This window comes from Dermacentor andersoni, chromosome 10 (assembly GCF_023375885.2).
Source record: "Dermacentor andersoni chromosome 10, qqDerAnde1_hic_scaffold, whole genome shotgun sequence".
In the NCBI taxonomy this organism is placed as follows: Eukaryota; Metazoa; Arthropoda; class Arachnida; order Ixodida; family Ixodidae; genus Dermacentor; species Dermacentor andersoni.
Window position 1 is genome coordinate 5,413,451 of NC_092823.1, and position 19,437 is coordinate 5,432,887.

General features: G+C 46.6%; 1 protein-coding gene across 1 annotated transcript in view; it reads right to left on the reverse strand.

The window, feature by feature from the left end:
* The window catches only part of LOC126519722 (BTB/POZ domain-containing protein 9-like), a 199,750-nt gene that overhangs the window by 14,322 nt on the left and 165,991 nt on the right, over positions 1-19,437 (reverse strand). Inside the window, exon 11 of the mRNA XM_055065337.2 lies at positions 13,311-13,389. Within this exon, the coding sequence (XP_054921312.1) occupies positions 13,311-13,389 (79 nt within the window). The remainder of the gene's footprint in view (positions 1-13,310; positions 13,390-19,437) is intronic.

Below are 19,437 nucleotides of genomic sequence, written 5' to 3' on the forward strand. Positions count from 1 at the left end.
GCTGTCGGTTGGTTTCGTGGCCAATGCAACAGGAAGCCAAACGCTTCCACTGCTTGTTGTCGGCTGGTATGACCGAAGTATTTTAAAGGTGCCGAACTGCCCTTGGGCGTCGTATACAGAAGCAACACAAAAGCTTGGATAAAAATGCGTGGGTGGCAAGCATGTCAAAGAAAGGCTGTCGGTTGGTTTCGTGGCCAATGCAACAGGAAGCCAAACGCTTCCACTGCTTGTTGTCGGCTGGTATGACCGAAGTGTTTTAAAGGTGCCGAACTGCCCTTGGGCGTCGTATACAGAAGCAACACAAAAGCTTGGATGAAAAATGCGTGGGTGGCAAGCATGTCAAAGAAAGGCTGTCGGTTGGTTTCATGGCCAATGCAACAGGAAGCCAAACGCTTCCACTGCTTGTTGTCGGCTGGTATGACCGAAGTGTTTTAAAGGTGCCGAACTGCCCTTGGGCGTCGTATACAGAAGCAACACAAAAGCTTGGATGAAAAATGCGTGGGTGGCAAGCATGTCAAAGAAAGGCTGTCGGTTGGTTTCGTGGCCAATGCAACAGGAAGCCAAACGCTTCCACTGCTTGTTGTCGGCTGGTATGACCGAAGTGTTTTAAAGGTGCCGAACTGCCCTTGGGCGTCGTATACAGAAGCAACACAAAAGCTTGGATGAAAAATCCGTGGGTGGCAAGCATGTCAAAGAAAGGCTGTCGGTTGGTTTCGTGGCCAATGCAACAGGAAGCCAAACGCTTCCACTGCTTGTTGTCGGCTGGTATGACCGAAGTGTTTTAAAGGTGCCGAACTGCCCTTGGGCGTCGTATACAGAAGCAACACAAAAGCTTGGATGAAAAATGCGTGGGTGGCAAGCATGTCAAAGAAAGGCTGTCGGTTGGTTTCATGGCCAATGCAACAGGAAGCCAAACGCTTCCACTGCTTGTTGTCGGCTGGTATGACCGAAGTGTTTTAAAGGTGCCGAACTGCCCTTGGGCGTCGTATACAGAAGCAACACAAAAGCTTGGATGAAAAATCCATGGGTGGCAAGCATGTCAAAGAAAGGCTGTCGGTTGGTTTCGTGGCCAATGCAACAGGAAGCCAAACGCTTCCACTGCTTGTTGTCGGCTGGTATGACCGAAGTGTTTTAAAGGTGCCGAACTGCCCTTGGGCGTCGTATACAGAAGCAACACAAAAGCTTGGATGAAAAATGCGTGGGTGGCAAGCATGTCAAAGAAAGGCTGTCGGTTGGTTTCGTGGCCAATGCAACAGGAAGCCAAACGCTTCCACTGCTTGTTGTCGGCTGGTATGACCGAAGTGTTTTAAAGGTGCCGAACTGCCCTTGGGCGTCGTATACAGAAGCAACACAAAAGCTTGGATGAAAAATGCGTGGGTGGCAAGCATGTCAAAGAAAGGCTGTCGGTTGGTTTCATGGCCAATGCAACAGGAAGCCAAACGCTTCCACTGCTTGTTGTCGGCTGGTATGACCGAAGTGTTTTAAAGGTGCCGAACTGCCCTTGGGCGTCGTATACAGAAGCAACACAAAAGCTTGGATGAAAAATCCATGGGTGGCAAGCATGTCAAAGAAAGGCTGTCGGTTGGTTTCATGGCCAATGCAACAGGAAGCCAAACGCTTCCACTGCTTGTTGTCGGCTGGTATGACCGAAGTGTTTTAAAGGTGCCGAACTGCCCTTGGGCGTCGTATACAGAAGCAACACAAAAGCTTGGATGAAAAATGCGTGGGTGGCAAGCATGTCAAAGAAAGGCTGTCGGTTGGTTTCGTGGCCAATGCAACAGGAAGCCAAACGCTTCCACTGCTTGTTGTCGGCTGGTATGACCGAAGTGTTTTAAAGGTGCCGAACTGCCCTTGGGCGTCGTATACAGAAGCAACACAAAAGCTTGGATGAAAAATCCGTGGGTGGCAAGCATGTCAAAGAAAGGCTGTCGGTTGGTTTCGTGGCCAATGCAACAGGAAGCCAAACGCTTCCACTGCTTGTTGTCGGCTGGTATGACCGAAGTGTTTTAAAGGTGCCGAACTGCCCTTGGGCGTCGTATACAGAAGCAACACAAAAGCTTGGATGAAAAATGCGTGGGTGGCAAGCATGTCAAAGAAAGGCTGTCGGTTGGTTTCATGGCCAATGCAACAGGAAGCCAAACGCTTCCACTGCTTGTTGTCGGCTGGTATGACCGAAGTGTTTTAAAGGTGCCGAACTGCCCTTGGGCGTCGTATACAGAAGCAACACAAAAGCTTGGATGAAAAATGCGTGGGTGGCAAGCATGTCAAAGAAAGGCTGTCGGTTGGTTTCGTGGCCAATGCAACAGGAAGCCAAACGCTTCCACTGCTTGTTGTCGGCTGGTATGACCGAAGTGTTTTAAAGGTGCCGAACTGCCCTTGGGCGTCGTATACAGAAGCAACACAAAAGCTTGGATGAAAAATCCGTGGGTGGCAAGCATGTCAAAGAAAGGCTGTCGGTTGGTTTCGTGGCCAATGCAACAGGAAGCCAAACGCTTCCACTGCTTGTTGTCGGCTGGTATGACCGAAGTGTTTTAAAGGTGCCGAACTGCCCTTGGGCGTCGTATACAGAAGCAACACAAAAGCTTGGATGAAAAATGCGTGGGTGGCAAGCATGTCAAAGAAAGGCTGTCGGTTGGTTTCATGGCCAATGCAACAGGAAGCCAAACGCTTCCACTGCTTGTTGTCGGCTGGTATGACCGAAGTGTTTTAAAGGTGCCGAACTGTCCTTGGGCGTCATATACAGAAGCAACACAAAAGCTTGGATGAAAAATGCGTGGGTGGCAAGCATGTCAAAGAAAGGCTGTCGGTTGGTTTCATGGCCAATGCAACAGGAAGCCAAACGCTTCCACTGCTTGTTATCGGCTGGTATGACCGAAGTGTTTTAAAGGTGCCGAACTGTCCTTGGGCGTCATATACAGAAGCAACACAAAAGCTTGGATGAAAAATGCGTGGGTGGCAAGCATGTCAAAGAAAGGCTGTCGGTTGGTTTCGTGGCCAATGCAACAGGAAGCCAAACGCTTCCACTGCTTGTTGTCGGCTGGTATGACCGAAGTGTTTTAAAGGTGCCGAACTGTCCTTGGGCGTCATATACAGAAGCAACACAAAAGCTTGGATGAAAAATGCGTGGGTGGCAAGCATGTCAAAGAAAGGCTGTCGGTTGGTTTCGTGGCCAATGCAACAGGAAGCCAAACGCTTCCACTGCTTGTTGTCGGCTGGTATGACCGAAGTGTTTTAAAGGTGCCGAACTGTCCTTGGGCGTCATATACAGAAGCAACACAAAAGCTTGGATGAAAAATGCGTGGGTGGCAAGCATGTCAAAGAAAGGCTGTCGGTTGGTTTCGTGGCCAATGCAACAGGAAGCCAAACGCTTCCACTGCTTGTTGTCGGCTGGTATGACCGAAGTGTTTTAAAGGTGCCGAACTGCCCTTGGGCGTCGTATACAGAAGCAACACAAAAGCTTGGATGAAAAATGCGTGGGTGGCAAGCATGTCAAAGAAAGGCTGTCGGTTGGTTTCATGGCCAATGCAACAGGAAGCCAAAGGCTTCCACTGCTTGTTATCGGCTGGTATGACCGAAGTGTTTTAAAGGTGCCGAACTGTCCTTGGGCGTCATATACAGAAGCAACACAAAAGCTTGGATGAAAAATGCGTGGGTGGCAAGCATGTCAAAGAAAGGCTGTCGGTTGGTTTCGTGGCCAATGCAACAGGAAGCCAAACGCTTCCACTGCTTGTTGTCGGCTGGTATGACCGAAGTGTTTTAAAGGTGCCGAACTGTCCTTGGGCGTCATATACAGAAGCAACACAAAAGCTTGGATGAAAAATGCGTGGGTGGCAAGCATGTCAAAGAAAGGCTGTCGGTTGGTTTCGTGGCCAATGCAACAGGAAGCCAAACGCTTCCACTGCTTGTTGTCGGCTGGTATGACCGAAGTGTTTTAAAGGTGCCGAACTGCCCTTGGGCGTCATATACAGAAGCAACACAAAAGCTTGGATGAAAAATGCGTGGGTGGCAAGCATGTCAAAGAAAGGCTGTCGGTTGGTTTCGTGGCCAATGCAACAGGAAGCCAAACGCTTCCACTGCTTGTTGTCGGCTGGTATGACCGAAGTGTTTTAAAGGTGCCGAACTGCCCTTGGGCGTCGTATACAGAAGCAACACAAAAGCTTGGATGAAAAATCCATGGGTGGCAAGCATGTCAAAGAAAGGCTGTCGGTTGGTTTCATGGCCAATGCAACAGGAAGCCAAACGCTTCCACTGCTTGTTATCGGCTGGTATGACCGAAGTGTTTTAAAGGTGCCGAACTGTCCTTGGGCGTCATATACAGAAGCAACACAAAAGCTTGGATGAAAAATGCGTGGGTGGCAAGCATGTCAAAGAAAGGCTGTCGGTTGGTTTCGTGGCCAATGCAACAGGAAGCCAAACGCTTCCACTGCTTGTTGTCGGCTGGTATGACCGAAGTGTTTTAAAGGTGCCGAACTGTCCTTGGGCGTCATATACAGAAGCAACACAAAAGCTTGGATGAAAAATGCGTGGGTGGCAAGCATGTCAAAGAAAGGCTGTCGGTTGGTTTCGTGGCCAATGCAACAGGAAGCCAAACGCTTCCACTGCTTGTTGTCGGCTGGTATGACCGAAGTGTTTTAAAGGTGCCGAACTGCCCTTGGGCGTCGTATACAGAAGCAACACAAAAGCTTGGATGAAAAATGCGTGGGTGGCAAGCATGTCAAAGAAAGGCTGTCGGTTGGTTTCGTGGCCAATGCAACAAGAAGCCAAACGCTTCCACTGCTTGTTATCGGCTGGTATGACCGAAGTGTTTTAAAGGTGCCGAACTGCCCTTGGGTGTCGTATACACAAGCAACACAAAAGCTTGGATGACTTCAAAGCTTTTCAAAGAATATGCCTAGCTCCTGGATTAGCGTTTTGAGAGAGAATAAAGAACAGTTCTGTGCTCGACAGTGCGTCAGCACACGGTATGCTGGATAACCCGAGTGCAATCAAACTCTTCTTCTTGCCACCAAACACCACGGCGCTTGCACAACCCCTCGACCAGGGCTCATTTGCTCAGTCAAGCATTTATACAAAAAGAACTTGCTGTACAGAATGCTGCTAGCAATGGAGTGTAACAAGACGTCCTTCATCGACATGCTCGGTGCAATAAACCAAGCCTACTCGTGGCAGCAGGTGGATTCAACCACAGCCGAGAACTGCTTCACTCGAACGAAGTTCGTTGTGTGCATGAGCAATGGCGAAAACGAAGAGAACGCCGGTGTCTGCGACAGCCTGCTCATAGAAGTGTTGGAGTGCCAAGGTAATGTAGAAGCTTTGCAGTTTGCATCGTTCTGTGACCTAGACAGTGATGTGGCAACATCTCCTGACTTATCAGACAGCGAGATTGTTGCCGCTGTTGTGCGCCTTGTGAAGTTGAAGATAATGAGAACGACAATGTCGAAGTGGACGATCCAGGTCTGTCTCTGACGGCAGTTGCTGAGGCTGTGGCTGTGGTGAGGGCATTTGCCGAGAAGAAAGGCCTCATGGCGAGGTTGGCCCAAGATCTCTCAGAATTTGAGGATGCTGTTGTCGCTACGAGGGCTCTGTGGCAGTGAATTAAACAGACTGACTTCTGGTCCATTGCTTTGGACTAAAGCAAGATGTGTACTGTGAACAGTACTACTCCTTAGTTTTCCTTTACTTTTGAAAGGTAAGTCGCGGCTAATTCGTGGTTTTCGGTTAAGGCGTATAACCGGTGAGAACGAATTTTTTCCATGTCCCCATCAACTACGTATTAATGAGGTTTTACTGTGCATCTTCCAGCTCGATAGCCCTTTCCATAGAAGAAGGCTTTCGGTAATAGTTACATCTCTCTCTGGAATGAAATCTTCTTGGAACTTCCTAACAGTAGCATTCAACACTGCAAATGTTTTGTGAAGACGAGAGTTGTCATGTTTTTTGTTTTTTTATTTATGGAGTTTTACGTGCCAAAACCGCTTTCTGATTATGAGGTACGCCGTAGTGGAGGACTACGGAAATTTGGATCACCTGGGGTTCTTTAACGTGCACCTAAATCTAAGTACACGGGTGTATTTCGCATTTCGCCCCCATCGAAATGCGGCCGCCGTGGCCGGGATTCGATCCTGCGACCTCGTGCTCAGCAGCCCAACACCATAGCCATTGAGCAACCGTGGCGGGTAAGAGTCGTCATGTTCTCCAACAAATTTATCGTTTGCGAAATGAAGAAATTTCACCAAAAGCAAGAACCTCTTCCCTCTGTGGATGTTTTAATAATAATAATAATAATAATAACAACAACAACAACAAACACAACAACAACAATAATAATAATAATAATAATAATGTTTATTTGACCTTGAGATTTACAGATAATTTTTTAGGGTCGGCCCAAATCAGGAGGAGACTTGTCGGGCCGTACCCGGCAACCAGCAGTAAAAAGGCGCTAGTGCAGTTTTTAAAACAAAAAACCTTAAGCAAACAAGAGCAAAAAAAGAGTTATTACAAGAGAGGGTATACTACATAGGTAAACGTTAAGCAGGTTGTATGGGCACTTCGGAAAAGTTTACACAAAGTTATTGAACTAATTCACGTTTTGAAGACAGAGAAAATAGGGAATCTGGCAGTGAGTCAAAAAGCCTTGGCACACAGTAATGCCGTGTAAAATAGCCGCTCCTTGTATAACATATCTGAACAGAAAAGGGGGGTTTGACCAAAGCAGTCTAACAGGCACATGCTGAATTAAAAAAGCACTATCCCAGTAGTGATTACGTAAAACAGTCTGCAAAAAGAGAGCATCAAATGACAGAAGGTGTGTGCTAGAAAACAGGTTCAAACTCTAGGAAAAGGTAAACATTGTACTTGACACTTCTAAGTATGGTCTTCAAAAGACAGTTCATTTTCTTGCGCCAGGATAGAGAACAATTATAAAACAAAGTGATGCCATAGCTGAGCGTTCTGTAAATGAGTGCATGCGTAATAAGTTTACGAACAGAGTAAGAGATTAAAGAATGCAAGTTGTATAAAACGCATGACGTACCATGAAGCTTCTTGGATATAAGTGAAAGATGGCTATTCCAGGTCACATCTTGGTCGAAAGTAAGACCTAAGCACTTATTACATAGTTCTTGAGTAAGGCATTTTGGTACAACAATTACTGCATCGTGACTTGTGCAGAATACAAGATCCGGTTTTGTCAACTCTTTTATGTGGGTTTCGAAAACAAACAAGTTTTGTTTTTGATATTTTAATCGATACCAAGTTGTTGGGAAACCAATCCATAACTGATATGGCATCAACTTGAAGCATTTCGATTGCATTCTGATGTACAGCGCCAGCAGCAAGAATAACCGTACCATTCGCGTGCCGTATTTACTTGCATAATGATCGCACGCGCGCAATGATTGCATCCCTGAATTTTGATGTCAAAATTAATTTTTTTCTTTCCTATGTAATGATCACAACCCGAACTTGCTGCAGCAATATGTAGTGTGTCAAGTCTAGCTAATGATGGTCATGCTTACCATCTGACGAATGCTGTCGAATGCTACGCGAACGACTCTTTAAGACATACCAAGCGATCTGCACGCACCAAACATTCTTAAACAGATGCCCCATTTTATTCCTTTCATCACTTTCCTCACTTCAATGAAAGAAAAAGCTACAACAAAACTGCCTTGGCTTTATTATTTGTAGGCTTTATAATGGTTGTGGTCAACAACAACAAGAAAGAAGGTGCCTTTCGATTCCTCTCGTGGGCACGCAAGAAATTGCGAGCGGCAACGATAGTAGCCACGTTTACAATGACACATTAAGAGTGTACCCTATTCATACGCTGATGCTCGTAACACAGCTAAGATATTCGCCCACCCTTAGCGGAAACGTGTCGTATTAGGATAGTAGCAAAGACAAATGCCGCAGTTTTCACAGCATGCCCACCATATGCTTCTGTCACTGGCAGCTAAGCGTGCCCATCTCTGTTTCTGTCCCCTCAAAGTGGACATGGCTACGCTATTGCCGCAAACTTGCCGATATTAACGATATTATTAATTACTGATGCAGACAAAACTATTTCAGTGCACGCAATGTACTCAAGAGAAGAAAAAAAATCGCATTCAGCGTGTTCGGCTCGCTCTGCCGGCCACCATTTTTGTTTTTGTGTTACGCACTGTTACAGCGACAGCCACCTGTTTGTTGACCTGCTGTCATCCCGCAGCAAATGGGGGATGAAAAAAAAATTTTCTTTTCGTGGAAAATTTCCCCCGCATAATTAATAATCATACCCCTGAATTTGCATCAATTTTCTTGACAAGAAGTGTGATTATTATGCGAGTATATACGGTATTGAAATGTACAGGATTTATTTATTACAGAACTCAAATCATTTACGTATAGATTAAATAAACGAGAGGAGAGAACCAAACCTTGTGGAGCTCCGGACTTCAAGGTTATGCTATTGCTGAAGTAATTGTTGACAGAAACCAATTGAGTACGATTAGAAAGTAATGAAGTACTAAGTAGTTTCAGAAAGGGACCACAAAATCCTAACAGTTCTATGTTTTTCAGCAGTAACTGCCTTGGTTGTGTCCTTGGTTGTGTCCTTGGAGCCTTGGTTGTGTCCAGGAAAAGATCACATGACACCTCATTAGCATCTAAGGCTGTGTAAATAATGTCACAAAAGTCTTCCAACAGTGTGGTGGTGCTCCTTCCAGAGCTATAACCATATTGCACTTTACACAGCGTATTGTTCATGTGAAGGAAACTTGTCATAACCAAAAGTAGGTGTTCCTTTAAAATAAGGCTAATTGCCGGCAAAATGGAAACAGGTCTGTAGCAGGTTTCTCAACGAACAGCTTGCTAAGGTTAGCTTGTGCATGATGCTTTGCAAAAGGCATCATGGTATCCAGAAGGAGTTTGATTTAATTCTCGTTGATTTTTGTTCCCAAACTTGCTCACAACTTCACCCTTTCAGACACCCAGACGTGTCGTCGTCGCCGTTGTGCCTCGCCGTAACCAGCTCTGTAGCTGGGGCCAGCGCACTGCTCTTGCTCACACTCCAGGCGTCATCTCTCGCGCATGGTGCGAGCCTTGCTCTCTTCGCTCCTCCTCCATGCCACCCCTGTGCGGCGGCAATCAGAGCGCTGGCTCGGTGGCAGCTGATCTCGATGATGTGCTGCTGCCCAAACCAAAACGCGTAGCCACTTCCGTTTGCCACTGCGTGTAACCCGCCCCCCTCCTACGTGGCAGAGAACGCGCGTGGCGTTCTCAATTTGCCGAAGCGCCGGCTCAGTATCAGCAGATAACAGTGCGCACTTCCCAAGCCGAAACGCAGAGCCACCTTCACTTGACTTGCTAGCAGCACCAGCGGCGTTAGTCAGTTGCTGCCATCTTTTCGTCGCGCAATGTTTCTAGGCACCTACGCACTGCCTCCTGTGACCTCCCTATAAGCGAGACAGTTGCTCCAAGCAACGCTCTGTCTGCGGTAGCTGGTTGTCCAGACTGATTGTTCGAGGCTTATAGATAGCTTATATAGTAATATAATCCGTCTGCCTATATAAATAGCTTATTCTCAGCCAGTTCTTTCTGAGCCATGAGCGAGGCAACCGATGGAAGTCCTTCGTCTATCGCTGCTCCTAAACGAGCTGCCCGATCAGAGGCCCAGTGCCGTCACCGCCAGAATCCAGAGGTGCGCTACACTGAACCAGCTATTGGTGCAGCAAGTCGAGCATATATCCATCCATTTCTGCGACCACAAAGCTTCCTTCATGACAATCAAGAACTGGGAGTGGAGTGTTTCTTCAAGAAGGAATACCGTATTTACTCGCATAATGATTGCACTCGCGTAATGATCGCACCCCGAACTTGCCGCCGCGATATGTCATGTGCCAAGTCTAGCTAATATTGATCGCGATTACCATCTGTCGAATGCTACACGAACGACTCAACACAAACCACGCGTTAGGCACGCACCAAACATTCTTAAGCAGATGCCCCATTTCATTCCTTTCATCACTTTCCGCACTTCCATGACAAAAAAAAGCTACAACCAAACTTGCCTTTATTATGTGTAGGCTTTATAATGGCTGTGGTCAACAACAACAACAAAAAAGGCACCTTTTGATTCTTCTCGTCTGCACTCGTGGGCACGCAACAAATTGAGAGCGGCAACGATAGTAGCCACATTTACACCGATACGTTAAAAGCGTACCCTATTCATACGCCGACACTTGTAACACAGCTAAGATATTCACCCACCCTTAGTGGAAACGTACCGTATTAGGATAGTAGTAGAGACAAATACCGCAGTTTCTGCAGCATGCCTGCGATGTGTTTCTATGTCACTGGCAGCTAAGCGCGCACATCTGTTTCTGTCCCCTCAAAGTGGACATGGCTACGTTATTGCTACAAGCTTGCCGATATTAACGATATTATTCATTACTGATACGGAAGAAAATGTTTCAATGCACGTAATGTACTCATGAGAAGAAAAAAAAATGCGTTCGGCGCGTTCGGCGCGTTCGGCTTGCTCCGCCGGCCGCCATTTTCGTTTTGGTGTCCCGCAGCAAACGCGAGATGAAATTCTTTTTTTTTTCTTTTCACAGGAAATTTAACCCACGTAATGATCGCACCCTATTGTGACTTTGAGGTGGTCCCGTAGCGCTTGTCACCCATTTCGTGACAGAGCGTTGCCAGCTCGCGTTGCTACTCTGAGGTGGTCCCGTAGCGCTCGTCACCCATTTCGTGACAGAGCGTTGGTAGCGAAGACTCCGAGTCAGGCGTCGGTGAGTATAACAAAAGGGACTTTATACACTATATACAGCTCATTATACAGGACAAGATCAGATCGGCACGGGGGCCGAGAGCTAACAGCAAACGCGACTGTTCCCGCACGGCGACGTCTGGCAAGGCTACAATGCGTAACACATCTCACTCCACTCGAGAGCAGCACTCGGCTCACGGTGGTTCGGTGGATCCGGTTTTTCAGGCGGCGGCGTCAGAAACGATTGTCACTCAAACGGCCCAATACAAAGCCAGCACTCGGCGGTCGTCCGAGAGGTCCAACCAGCGACCGTGCTGGTCACCCGCCTCAAAATTGCTGCGCGCGGTGACCTCCAGGGAAAAGGAAATACGGCGCCAGGCTGTCTAGCACTTTGTTGCACATTTGGGCATGTCGCTCGCTGATGCTCCTGCACAGGACACCGCTGCCTGGTGGCACAGCATCTTGACTTGTCAAGGGAGCATTAGGGCGCTGTGCCTTTCGGCGCAGCCCCGGGTTTGTCGAAAGGGCGTTCGCAGGATAATTTCTGCATCTTGTAGATTCGGAATCCGGGCAGGTTGTACTGGCACAATAACCCCTGATGTTGCGTCAATTTTTCTGACAAAAAAGTGCAATCATTATGCGAGTAAATACGGTATGTGTGAAGAATAAAAAGTAGTCTGTAGCTGTACATACATGTCTTGCTCAAATTCTTTGCCTCAATATATCGAAAAGCCGAAACAGCTGAAGAGCTGCGCTCAAATTCGGCACAGGAAGCAAGATGGTCAGCAATTTCTTTTTTCAGAATCTCTTGCAAATTATCTCCATAATCAATTGAGCAAGTTCGTAATCCACAATATGCTCAAATATATCAATGGGACTTACTTGAGCAAACAAGACATTTATCCCAGGACTTCATTGAAAAACAAACCAAGTTCTTTCGGCTCCCTTGTCATGCCATTTTTTGGAAATCACAGGCATAGTGACTGGCTCTTTTAAGTCATTCTCATCTTCTCTGTCGCAACTTTTGCTGTCAGTGTCACTTTCGAGCTCCAACATGTATTCATTTGTCAGAGTCATCTCTTTCCTCCAGCAATGCTGCAATCTTGCTATCTCTAAAAGGTTTCTGCCTCTTTGCGGAATCCACGTTGGGAAGTGTGGCAAAATTCGCACCAAAATCAGAAGTTGCCATGCCCTGTACACACGCTCTCCACTTTGCTGTCTACAAAAGAAAAATGGTACCATCTAGGAAACAAGCACCTCACCACCATGCACTATTTTTTCCAGAGAGATGGCAGCACATATTTGTTTCCTTTGAATTGTGCTTTTCAATGCCGTGAGAGAGTCGTGCTTCTGTAGACGAGCTCCTTGTGGCATGGTCAAATTTAGGGCCTGTCTACAGACGTGATCCCCAGCTTAGGGGTTAGTGAATACGACCCATTCTGTCACCACTCCTTTGTCAGAAGCCAACACTGGAGGATTACTAATGCACCAGGGAAGGAAGAAAAAATGATAATGTGTTCCGATTTTGGCATGCATTATATAGTCTATCTAAGTTGACAGCAACAAAGACAGATTAGGGCCCAAGCAATAGAAGGCATGTGGAGCTGTCTGTAAGACGTCTCTGCGACACGATGACACCTTGCTTAAAGGTAAGAAAAATAAGAAAGTTAAGAATAGTCTATTTATAACTCTACTTTCACACTGTGCATGCAAACTAATGAAAAAAGAATGTCACTTACATTAGGCATTTACCAAAGCATGAGCAGGTTTTCATGCAAACAGATGACTTTCCTGACAAGTTTCCAAGCCTTATGCTCAGCCACCATCTTGTTTGAACAGCAAAGTAGCCCGCATAGTCCTTCAACGCTGTCCTCACGAAGCTGCCTCTTTTGCTGACTTTGTCAAAGTTTGAACGAAATTGAGATGGTCGTTGTCTACTTAGCTGTTTATTTAGCTGTCTACAGCAAGTACTGGAAGTGAGTAATGGAGCAATAGGCAGGGCATTGCTATCGAAGCTGCCTTCGTTGAGAGGAAACATTGTGTTGAAGAGCAATGGGGAAACTAAACACTGTACTCTTAATATCTGCATAATATTATCCATTTGAAAGTCATTGCACATACTGCAATGTATTCTCAGGCTTGCTTCTTTTTTTTTTTTTTTCAGGGTTTCCATGCCACGGATGAGCTGAATTTCTCCGCACATTTCTGGGAAAAAATGGCCAAGGATCGGCTGCTTTAATTTTTTCGTAATTTCCAATTGCTAGTTGACAATAGGTATTCCTGTGTTACTCCTAGCTTCACTTTTGCAAGATAATGTCGACATTGTATTTCATAACGAATTCTGCAGTAGAAGGATTTTGGACATTTTTGTAGGATTCAGGTTAATAATAGTGTGGCACAGAAGGAGTAAATAATATGCGTAGCATTTTCAGTTGCATCACTCACCGTGTTAATTATAAACTTCTAAAATTTCTTATTCTCCAAGCCCTACAGGCAGAATGCCCTTACAGTAGACATTTCAAGGCAAGACATTGAGTGGGAGGCAGACACTCACCTCATTTGCTGTGTTGTGGGTGCCCACAATACGGATAAACACCACAGGTTGTCGAGGGAAGCGCAGAAGTTGCCATGACCTGCATACGATGACAACACTCAGGTTTACTGAGTGACCAACCATTTCATATTTGCAAAAGACAGAACTTTCCTCGCTCCCCCCCCCTCCCATTTACACATAACAGCACCAACAGAATTATTGATTTATGTAGCCAGAGAGTTCGAGCATAATCATAAAAAGATTTTCCGATACCTAGCTCACAGCTTAGCGCACTAAAAACGGCATTCTCTGACAAGTGCTTGCCTATTTTCATCAACTTGACGTCTTAATCTAAGTCTACTGTTTTAACAATGTTACATTTGACGAACAACCAATGGACACTTTCCAGCACTGCAGCGAGAAAAAGAAGTATTAGAGAGTCAGTTTGGAACTCCGCTAGGAACGGCTGCAAGTCTTCCACAAGCATGAACGTTGACTACGCTGGAAGCAGGTCACACAGATGCTTTCAACAATGCCCCAACTTGAGCCTTTATGCTTCTTGTTTGTTTTTGCAGAAGACTCCACAAAAGGCCTTACATGTGACAAAATTGGAAGTGCTCTGGAAATAATGGAAACAACCTCTAGCCACCACACTGTGCAGAGCTTCGAAGGAAAAATGCTGCTGCCCTTGTAGCAGGGGTACTCTGACCATAAACATTAAACATTCTATCAAGGGGGGACGTGGCTTTGAAAATCAACTTCCTTATTTCTTCATGGATTTTAATTAAAATTGGCAATGTTTAGAATGTCTCCCTGATGCTGCCATAAAAGTTTCAGAGCGATACCTTGAGAACATTTTATTGAATTTTATTGAGCAGAATTTTTTCCCCTCAAACTTTCTGGAGAGCCTGGGGAAGTTAAAAAACGTGAAGAAGGCTTGTTAAGTTATTGACTGCATATATAAATGCACGCTGAATGAAGGTCGTGATATTCTTGCTTTTTTTTTTCACAACAAAAATTTTTTGGAGTGTCACTTTCTTTGTTACCTTGGCATTAAACACACTTTCGGGGTAGACGAACAGTGATACCATAAACTTACAAAGAGTCAAGATAAGAAAGCAAGAATGTCGTGACCTGCAGTGCAGCCCAAGGAATGCGACAAGAAGAATGGAGTCAAAATATGCTAAATGGTAACAAAGAAATCAGTTCCAGAAACTGAGCAGAAAGGCAAAAGAATAGTTTTGAGAAAACGGCTCCCAAAGTTTCATTCTCTTCAGTTCTCTAAAAGACACCAAGTTTGCAGTCTTTGGGGTGTTTTGTGATGTGGGGCTTCTTGTACATGTGGCCTCTGGTCTGGTGTGCCTTCGTTACCCCTCCCCTTCCTTCTTTTTGTATGGCATTCTTTGCTGCTGCTCTGCAAAGCATTCTTCGCCATGCTCTACAAAGAGCATGGTGCCTGGGTTTCAAACCAAGTGAGGTGCAGAACTCTGTGTGGGCATGAATATAGTTCGAGTGTTGTACCTGCAGGCTGCCTAATTGATAGCAGTCTCCAGTACAATCAGTGAGGCATCTTTTTCTTTTGGTAGAATTGATCATTTTACTGACTGAAGGCTCTGAGAGCCAGCAGCCTTCCAAGTCATCTTTACTTGACAATGGCCGTGGAACTTAGGATCAGAGAGCCAGCGATAGATATGCAGCTGCTAGGTGCTTTCCAGAATTGTACTTTTGTATGATGCCTCGATCACTTCTGCAGTTAGGTGTCTGTGCCAGCCCAAGGGGCCTAGCGAACAGAGCTCATGTAGAGGTTTTCTTTAAGAAGGGGTGGTATATAAATATTGTTACGAGCTATCGTGACAATGTGATAATAGAGTGGACGCGCAACATGCTTGGTTGCGGGTCTGAGGTGCCGATGTGCTTAGTCGCGCAGTTCGAAGTGCTGAAGCGCGAAATTCCTAGCCACGGGCTCGAGTAGTCGACACTCTATGTGCTTAGTCGCGCAGTCCAAGGTGCCGATGTGTGAAATGCCTAGTTGTGGGCTCGAGGAGTCGACGCTCAATGTACAAGATGCTTAGGTGACGGCCCAAGAAGTGCACGCGCGATCTGCCTGATCGCCGAGTCGGAGACTTCAATGCACGAAATGCTTAGCCGCGGGTCCGAGGATTGCGTCTGCAATGTGCTTGGTCCCGTAATTCCAAAACACCGACTGCTGAAAGGCTTAGCTGCATGTCCAAGGATTCTACGGGCGAATCTTGGTCACAAAGTCCGCGTTGCCAATGCTCGGAATGCTTAGCCGTGAGTCAGACGTCCACAAACATAGGGATCGGCCACGTTACTAGCAAGAGAGATGTACTTCCATTTCGTCTGCTTGTTCCCACGTCGTGCAGTCATGTGCACTGACACCGAAACTATGCCATTTTCTACTGTGTTCCAGCGTGTGCAGTTCATGCTCTGTGATCCGCTTGTGTCTGCCTCAGTGTTCGTGTAGCACTGACTTGTGTGCACTGTGCAAAACAAGACAAACACAACAGCTCGTGCATAACACCGCCAGCGGAAGTGCAGCACACGCAAAAAAGCGAGGGGGAAAAAAAATGAAGGCAGGGCCTGTGACGTATGCATCATGTGATCCTCGAGGTCCGGTATGAGAGAACGCAGGGAAGGAATTTCGCTTGCGGAGGCTAGACAGGGCAAGCGGGGAGAGTGTCTCTCCTAGCAGTGGCGCTTGCCTCCTGAAAATCATAGGTTTGCGGTACTGAAATATTTTTATCTCAGCTATTAATAAACCAATGTGAAAAATTCTTGTGGCTGAACATTCCTTAGCGGGCACGTAGGAACTTCCAGCATATAACCGAAATTTGCTATGGGGCCTGGTGAGGGGCCCTTTAAGGGGCAGACACTAGTGATGCAACACTATCAGCATACTAGTGATAGTTTAGTCATTACCAAACTATCAAGAGTGCAAAAACTATTGATAGTACTATTATTAATAGTGTACGATTGGTAGTACAGTTAAACCTTATTACAAGGAAGTAGGTAAAATCAGCAATTTGGTTCATTATAACAAAACATTGTTATAATGAAATTTAACCTTTTGTGTATATAAGAACAGCGCCAATAGAGTTTTCTTATATGGAAGAGGCTGCAAAATTTTCCAAATTATCAGGCAATTAGAAAAGGCAAACCTGAATATGAAAAAAATGCATTCGCTTGAATCTGAGAGTCACCAACGAAAGGTATGCTTTAATGCCATGTCAACAATATCTTCACATCGGCATTACTAAGTGAAGTCAGCCACATTTTCTCATCTACTCCGACCCCGCGGCTGATAGTGTCACTTGCAGTGGGACAACACATACCGTATTTACTCGATTCTAACGCGCACCCGTTTTCCATGACACGCACACAAAAAAAAAAAGAAGAAGAAGAAGAAGAAGAAGAAGACGAGTACAATACCACACACTTCGTGCTTTCTTATAGAAATACTATTTTCTCTCATTTGGAAAGAACAGATTTATTCCCAATACACTAAAGTTACGATGAATAACAACACAAATGGAAGCGGCGTACTTAGCCGCCAAGATTTTTCCCTGTGACGGTACGAGTTGCGTGGGACAATAGATATCACTCGTCGTTGCTATCAGACAACTCCTTACCCCTATCAACAGATCAAAGCATTTCATCCTCGGTGCCGTCTAAGGCATTCGAAATCCCGCACTTCTTAAAGGCCTTGTTGGCCATGGCAGACGGGATCGTGCACCATGCATCTTTCGCCCATCCAGCAAAGTCCTGCAGCGAGGCATGCTTCGTTTTATTGGCAGGCGTGAATTCGTGGCAGAAACTGACAAGCCATTTGGTGTAGAGCGCCCGAATTCTATCCTTCACTGGCTTGTTCAAAGAAACATCGAGCGGCTCGAGCTGCGATGTCATGCCGCCGGGTTACACGACAAGATCAGTGTGCATGCAGCGTTTGTCCTTGATGCGCTGGTCAAGGTGGCACCTGACTGCATCGAGCACAAGCGTGCCACGCAGACCCAAATTGCCGCCAGGTCTCTTCCGCCAAACGTTATCAATCCAGTCATCGACCAAGTCCGTGGTCATCCAACCTTTTTCATTTGCACGCACAATCATGCCACTCGGAAACACGATTCCTTTTGGGAGCGTCTTCCATCTGAAGATAAGATATGGGGGCAGCTTGTGCCCCTCTGCAGTGCAACAAAGCATCGTGGTGACTATAGTTTTTTCGTGGCCGGAAGACAAAACGCACAATTGTTTCGCTCCCTTTTCAACGGTTGCGGTGGCAGGCATGTCAAAGTAGAGCGGCATCTCATCGGCATTTCCAATTTGTCCGAAGCGGTAGCTGTTTCTATGGCGCAACTTCAAAACGTACCGCTGAAAACTGTGCGATTTCTCTTCATATTCTTCGGGCAATTTTTGGTGTATCCCTCAACGCCTTCAAAGAGAAAAGCCTTTTCTTTTCATAAAATTTTATAGCCAGCACCTGCTCATTTTGAAGTCACTCTGCATTAGCCTTTTCTGTAGGGCTAACTGCATCGCCCGTACTTTGAGCAGATTGGTCGTCACAGGCTGCTGTGCCGCTCACTGCTCTTGCACGTATTCCACGAGCAGCCCTTCTATTTCGGCGAAGCAGCCCTGCTTTGGTCCACTGAAACCCTTTCTTGTTACTTTGCTGGCGAAAATATTCTCCTTCTGTTTGCGCCAGTCCCGCACGCAAGTTTCGGGAACTCTGAACGCCCGTGATGCAGCCCGATTTCCGTCAGTCTCCATGCACATAACTTTCCTTTCCGAAGTGTTTTCTTGACAGAACAATTGTTTCTGTGCTCTGTGAATTTTTGGTGGAATCATCGCCTTTCGAGCTGCCTCGCCTCCCCGGCTTGCGGCCATAGACGCGGAGCATGCCAGAGGCCCGTCTGGCCAGAAGTCATCACGGCCATCAACTGCAAGGAAGCGAGTTGGCTCCCCCAGTGACATCGAGCTGTACTCTATGTCGGAAGATGACTCATCCGACGAGGGCTTCATACCTGTCCGGAGTAAGAGGGCGAAGAGAAAGATTGCCAACACAGCGCCGTCCACTCCTGCGAGTACAACGACTATGAAGTCAAGGCCTGCGCGCTGGCCCCACGTCATCTCTTTATGCCGGAACAACCGTCAAGCAACCTACGGTTGCTGAATAGGCAAGCCCTATCCATTTTTCTGGAATGTGCGGTGCCGGATTAAATTAAAGACATCAGAATAAATCCACGCAAGAATATACTCGCCATAGACGTGTACAATGCGAGTGCGCTTGGAAAACTTCAAGAAATCTCGGAGCTAGGCGGAATCAAAATGCACCCCCTTATCCCGATCGACGACACATCCATAGCCGGTCTATTAACGACAATGACATTGCCATTTCCAATGATGATTTACCTAGCCTCATCAAGCCGGCAAACGAGGACATGATCATTACGCAAGTGCACTGCTTTGGGAATACCTGCTGCGTAAAAGTAATTTTCAAGGGGGATTGTATACCATCCCATGTTAAATTTGGACATTTCCGACATCCGGTCCGACCATTCATCCAGAAGCCGCTTCAATGCTATCAGCGCTTCAGGCTAGGACACGTCAAGGGCATGTGTCCCAACTCGCTACTGTGTCCCCGTTGCGCTGAACCTCATGCAGAAGAGACCTGCGGTGCCACAGTTCTGAAGTGTGCCAACTGTAGCGGCCCTCATGCAGCCTCGTTGAAAGACTGTCCCCGCATCAAGAGGGAGCGCGCGGTTCTGAAGCAAATGGCCAGAGACAATTCGGCCCACAGGGAGGCAGCCGAAGTAGTCAGGCGTTGGCGTCGGTACCATCATACGTCTTCAAAGAAGGCGCATGCGCGAAGTGATAGTACCCACTTCACTACGGTACCACTTAGCCGCGCCGTGAAAGGGCCCACCACTTCCACGAGGGAATCAGATAAGACTCTTTCTTTAGAGGAATGGCCTACACTACCGAGCCGCTCCCTTGCTAAGGAACCTCAGAAGGTTGCGGCCCCACCGGAGCCTTCTAAGGCCATGGATGATTCACCTAAAACAGATCGTCAAGTAATCTCGGTGCTACGTTCCCTCATAGAGGCCATCCGAGCGATTTTAGTGGACATGGGGAC